Genomic DNA, 5,515 nt, shown 5'->3' with positions numbered 1-5,515 from the left:
AGAGTCAGGGCCTTTTCTGCTCCTCCCCCTACCAGTGAGGAGGCTGGGGGGGGCACAAGGAGCTGGGAGGAGACACAGGCTGACCCCAACTGACGCCAGGGATATCCCACACCGTATGTCATCGTGCTCAGCACAAAGCTGGGGGAAGAAGAAGGAAGGGGGGGATGTTGGGAGTGGTGGTGTTTGTCTTCCCATCACCATTATGTGTGATGGAGCCCTGCTGTCCTGGGGGTGGCTGAGCACCCGCCTGCCCATGGGAAGTGGTGAATTAATTCCTTGCTTTGCTTTGCTTGCATGCGCGGCTTTTGCTTTCCCTATTAAGCTGCCTTTCTCTCCACCCACGAGTTTTCTCACTTTTACTCTTCTGATTCTCTCCTCCATCCCACTGGGGGGAGTGAGTGAGCGGCTGCATGGGGCTTAGTTGCTGGCTGGGGTTAAACCATGACAGGAGCACAAGCCCACCTCCATTCAGCAGCAGCAAGCCATTAATTTGATTCAGACTATAGAAATTCACACAAATTCAGTTTAAAACAATCTAAGTCAACATTGCCTTGTTCCTGCCTTTCTTCCCATCCTACCTGTTTGCGCCTTTTATTTGCACCAGGACTATAAACTACTGGGTCTTACAACAAGCCAGCTCAGGGAGCTAATCTAGCAAGAAACTCATTAAATTGACTTAACTATCATAGCAGTGAAGCCTCATATTATGCTTTAATCCAGCAACTCCAGTGCTTTGGAACATTCATGTCCGACAAGGACAAACAACATCAATTCTCCTTCATTCAAAAGGTCTAAATCTAATTGGCTCATGGTCACAAATTCTAGCAATTCTCCCAGATGAAAACCTCCTTGGGCACACACCAACACTACATACAGGCTTTTTGTTATATCTGTAAATAAAACAGTACAATTAGAGATACATTCACTTTGACCATTATGCAATTTTATTTTACCTTTTCGGATCAAAAGCTTCTCCACCTCTGGAACCTCCTCCAGGTGTTCTCCATGCCAGCCGTTCAATGTATTCATCTGCCACAAAAGGCTCCTAGCCACAGAATAAAAACTCCTTACAATGTGCCACAGCAGGCTGTTCCTTAAGCAGCTGCTTATACATCATTTTGAAAGCGTTTGGAAGCTTTACTACAATCAAGAGCAAGTACAGTGTTGACAATTACCCCGTCACCTCTTATGTTTACATATTTAATATAGAGAATACTGTTCTTAATACTGTGGGTTTGAATTTCTAGTCTAGAGATTGCCAGATTACTAGCAAAGAATTTGCTGCACGTCTATGAAGAGTTGGCTTTAAATTACCCATCCTTATTTCCAGGTGAGCTTATGGCTTGTCATTACAAAACATCCGAACCATGCAGCAGCTACACCGATTTGAAATATTACATCACCAGACCCAGCCGTCAGCTGTGCAGCAGATAGAACTGATCTGCCTAAAAAATTACGCGGCAAAGATGTCTTTGCAGTTGCTCAGCTCTCTGATGCAGTTCACAACATGGCATCACAAGCAGAACTGACCAGGGCACTGCTCAGTGGCAAAAACAGTGCGGGATTGCCACTGGACGCTGTGCAAAATCAAACTGCAGCTGCAGGAACAAAGCAGATAAAAAGGAAAAAAACCCCAAAGCTAGCATAAAAACAGATGATGGACTTGACTTTCCCAGGAAAGAAAAACAGGGCATGAGTGATGCTAAAAATACAAGGTTACTCAAGTTTCTTCCATAATATTTGCTGGATCTTCCATAAAAATACCGCACAATGGTGAAGAGTTAAGATTATTTTTCCACCCAACAATGTTTTCTGAAGGCAGACACCTCATTATAAAATGAAGGGCTCCTATTTTAGTTGGCCTAATACTTAAGCCAGCTCAAACATTTCTTCACATAGTTAATATTAAATACTCAAAGCACAGTCCAACACCTATCCTTTAAAAGGACGAGTATCTATCACTTCAGCTTCATTGGTAATCTAGCAGTACCATTTCGGTGCTAATATCAGCACATGCAAGATCAGTAAGCAAAGTATTCTCACAGGCACCAGGATTTCATGGAAAGCTTTTAAGTTACATGTAGCAATGGTTCTAAAACTGTGAAACATAACCCAACACAGAGCCAGGAGTAGCTCTGGTTAATAGTGGTATTTGCCACAACTCATTTCTGAGAAAGACACGTGTGAACATGCCACCACTGATTTTGATAAAGCTTGGTTTAAAAAAAATAAAAATAATGAAAAATAAACAGACGTCCACAGGTCTCAAATTGGTTCTTGTATCGATAGGTCTAAAACCTTGTCAGAAGTAATAGGGAGGGAAAAAACAGCATTACAGCATTATTTTAATAACTAAAAACAAGGGTTGGAAAGCAAATATTGGCAGTTGAAAGTTTGTCATTCCTCAAAAACTCATTACACCCTATCCAGTCAGGCCCAGCTATTCAACAGAAATATAATTTTTTTTTTAAATATACTTTGCAACATGCTGAATCCTGCTAGGCAGGACAGCAGTTTCATCCTTTCCACGGATCACCCAGTAACTCCTCATTCGAAGACTGACTAGAGTAACGGTGTTTTGCTCAGCCTCCCTGGTCAAGCTTCAAAAATAAGTGGATGACACCACATACAATTTCTCTACAAGTCACTCCTCTCTTTAACCCAGTTCTTCCTGATACACAATTTTAAGTTTCTTTTATGTGCATCCTTTTCATTAAAAGTAATAACGCAGTGTTTTCAAAACAAGTATAAAAATTCTCCTTATGTCATCTTTACATCCAAATGTTTGGGAACATTTCTGCAATTTTAATTATAGGTGAAATGAGCCATCCAATACAGTAACACTCCCTTCAGGGGAGTCCTCCAGCTTCCTAATTACCTTATGGCTCTTCGCAGCACTTCTCCTTTATATGAAAATCACAACTACAATCTTTCCTCTGAAGATCCCGTAATTCAGCTGGAGCACCACTCTAGTCACAAGGATACCAATCCCAAGTGCAGTGCTATGGAAGAACCCGACATAAAGGGTGCACTGCTTACTGATGCTCTGCGTGTGTATACAAGTTTTCCTACATTTCTCCCTTCCTTCAGATGTTCGCACTAAAGATAATTCACATACACATAATGACCTTGATTTTTTTTTCTTTTTTTTTTTTTTTTTTTTGCAAAACATTTACAGAGTTTTTCTGCAAGCCTATCAAAGCTTCCTCTCCTAAGGAAATCTCATATACATGCCTCAGACCCTCAAGAAAAATTACAGCACTACTCTTGCTCTATCCATTATGCCTCTGTACTCCTACAAAGCTCCCTCAAGTGCACGTGTACACACAGTACTTGCAGCTCCCTCTCCTGCATCCCAAAATTTAGCTGGGCCCATGGCACCAAACGCTGTGGCTAACCCCAAACTTGGTGCGAGCCGACCAGCTACAAGGCCAAACTGAACCAGCACCCTGCCTCTCACCTTCTACAACAACTGCTATTCTGCAAAAATAATAAACCTGCATTTTCTTTTAACAATTTGACACACCAGCAAAGAGCATTAATTAGGTCATTTAGACCTAAGTGATGGCAAAACCAGTGCTACATGCAGGTGCAGTAATATTTTTAAGGGGCATAATCTGAAAAATATCTCATTTTCAAGAACACTTACATAGGAGACCTGGCCTTCAGTTTTTTGTCATATAAACCCTGTTCTGTATTATTTATGAAATAGTAACCGCAGGGGATATTATAACATGCAAAATACTGACCAACAGAGAAACACCAGGAGCTTCTCCTTCCAAATTTTCATAAATAATCTACTTGATTTATAAGGAATAAATGAAGTTCAACAGTGTAATTTTAAGAGATGATTTCGCAGGTTCCACTGCAAAACCAAAACTTTTTAGTTTTGTTTGTGTCCCGTATCTTCCATATACATTTTCTCTTTTTAATGCTATCTTGATAACAGGGTTACCTGTAGCTATCTGACAGCCGAATTCCTATTTCAGTCTCCTATCCAGTTCTGCAGAAATTGCTGAAAATCAGCTATTACAAATGTCATTTGCAAGTCCTTTGCCTGTTATCAGATGAACCCCAACAGTCAATTTCTTCACAGCTTTGAACTTCCCTCTAGCTCTAGATGAATTAACGTGATTCTATCCATTCAGCCAATACTACCGATTTAATAAGAGATACGCCTGAAGTGGATGATAACCTGGTTTGATCTGGTCCATATAAATGAAACTAAACTGGACCTAGCCACACTAAAATCCAGTTTAGACGTAATCATTGTTAAATTATGCTTCGAGTTATACGAGGGAGAATTTAGTCCATGTTGTGTCCATTTCCAGCACAGATCCTTTTATACAATGTCACATGCCGGTACTGAAAATGACTTTCAAACCCACTGTCACGTGAACGTGGCAGACAAATACTACCCTCAGTATGCAGCTCAGGGTTAGTCCCACGAGAAGCATATGTTTTCATGTTCTAACCTTCATGGCACTGATTTCAAACTAACATAGCAGGCAACATTAATGCAGTGAATGCCAACAAAACCTCTCTTGCCTTTGGTGTGAAAGAGAAGCAAAAGCAGGAGAGAAAGAAATCCTGGTTTCCATATTGGAAAAAAATAATTTCAAGCCCTACCTCTAGGCAAAGGGCTCGCCTACTCTGCAATTTCATCTTTATTGCTATGGCAAAATGGACCAAATTCTTGCATGACTCGAAGCAGCCAAAACATATGGTTTTCTTTCCACATCCAAGTTATCTCCCATTCAACACCCCACAAAGAACAGACTGCATTGTCATCCCGTTGAGAAATCAACGGGCTCCTAGGACAGCTAGAGAGGTGTAGAGAGGGTATAAAGCCTACTTCGAAGATGGCACATCAGTCTTGCTATTTTTTAAACCATGCAAGCCAAAAGAAGTGAGTCATAACACTCGTGTCATAACAGTGATTCATAAATACAAGTGCACACAATGCATTTAAATAAACCACAGATAAAGGACCTTCCAGAGAAACAGGAAGAGCCTTCCTGAAGGCCGGGCAAAGCCTGTCCCGGCGTTAACACGCCAAACGAACAACCGGCTCTTGAGCGACTCAGAGAGCAAATGCAGGGTACCTGGTAAGGACACCACATCCCCACGCACTGGGAGGTGGGGACACACACTGTCTGTTAACCACAGGGCACATCACAAGAGCCTGTGGTCCAGGCCAGGAGAGAAGAATTTGCCAGACTCTCGCTATATTCCTGCCCTGCTTGGGCACGGCCTTGGGCAAGCTATTTGGCTTCTTGCGCCTCAGTTCCACAGCAACTAAAGGGAGGGCAAAGTTATTTCCTTGTTTCAGAAAAGTAGAAGCTGCGCTGAGACACCAAGGTGCTGGGGCCAGCTGGTGTGGTGCCTTCGGGAGAAGAAAAGTCACGTTATCTGCGCGGCGGCCGGGCCTGGCACGGCCCTGACCCTGCTGCAGAGACCCGGGAGCCCCAGGGGAAGGAGGCCGCGGCGTGAGGGGCACCGCCTGAGGGGCTGC

The 5,515-nt window shown here is 42.7% G+C and overlaps 1 protein-coding gene across 2 annotated transcripts in view; it reads right to left on the bottom strand.

Moving 5' to 3' along the window:
- The window catches only part of EXOC5 (exocyst complex component 5), a 29,774-nt gene extending 24,456 nt beyond the window's left edge, over positions 1 to 5,318 (bottom strand). Inside the window, exons 1-2 of one of the 2 annotated variants that reach the window (XM_035897524.1) lie at positions 5,106 to 5,318; positions 954 to 1,045 (exon numbers count right to left, since the gene is read on the bottom strand). In XM_035897524.1, the coding sequence (XP_035753417.1) occupies positions 954 to 1,045; positions 5,106 to 5,123 (110 nt within the window). In that variant the 5' untranslated portion in view covers positions 5,124 to 5,318. Of the gene's footprint in view, positions 1 to 953; positions 1,046 to 4,629; positions 4,681 to 5,105 lie in introns of those variants that run through there. The other variant, XM_035897523.1, reaches the window with a different exon arrangement.
- Positions 5,319 to 5,515: the final 197 nt, after the last annotated feature.

The sequence above is a fragment of the Egretta garzetta genome, unplaced genomic scaffold, assembly GCF_000687185.1.
Source record: "Egretta garzetta isolate BGI_Z169 unplaced genomic scaffold, ASM68718v1 scaffold647, whole genome shotgun sequence".
In the NCBI taxonomy this organism is placed as follows: Eukaryota; Metazoa; Chordata; class Aves; order Pelecaniformes; family Ardeidae; genus Egretta; species Egretta garzetta.
Note: the sequence above shows the minus strand (reverse complement) of the source record. Positions and strands in the feature narration are given on the sequence as shown.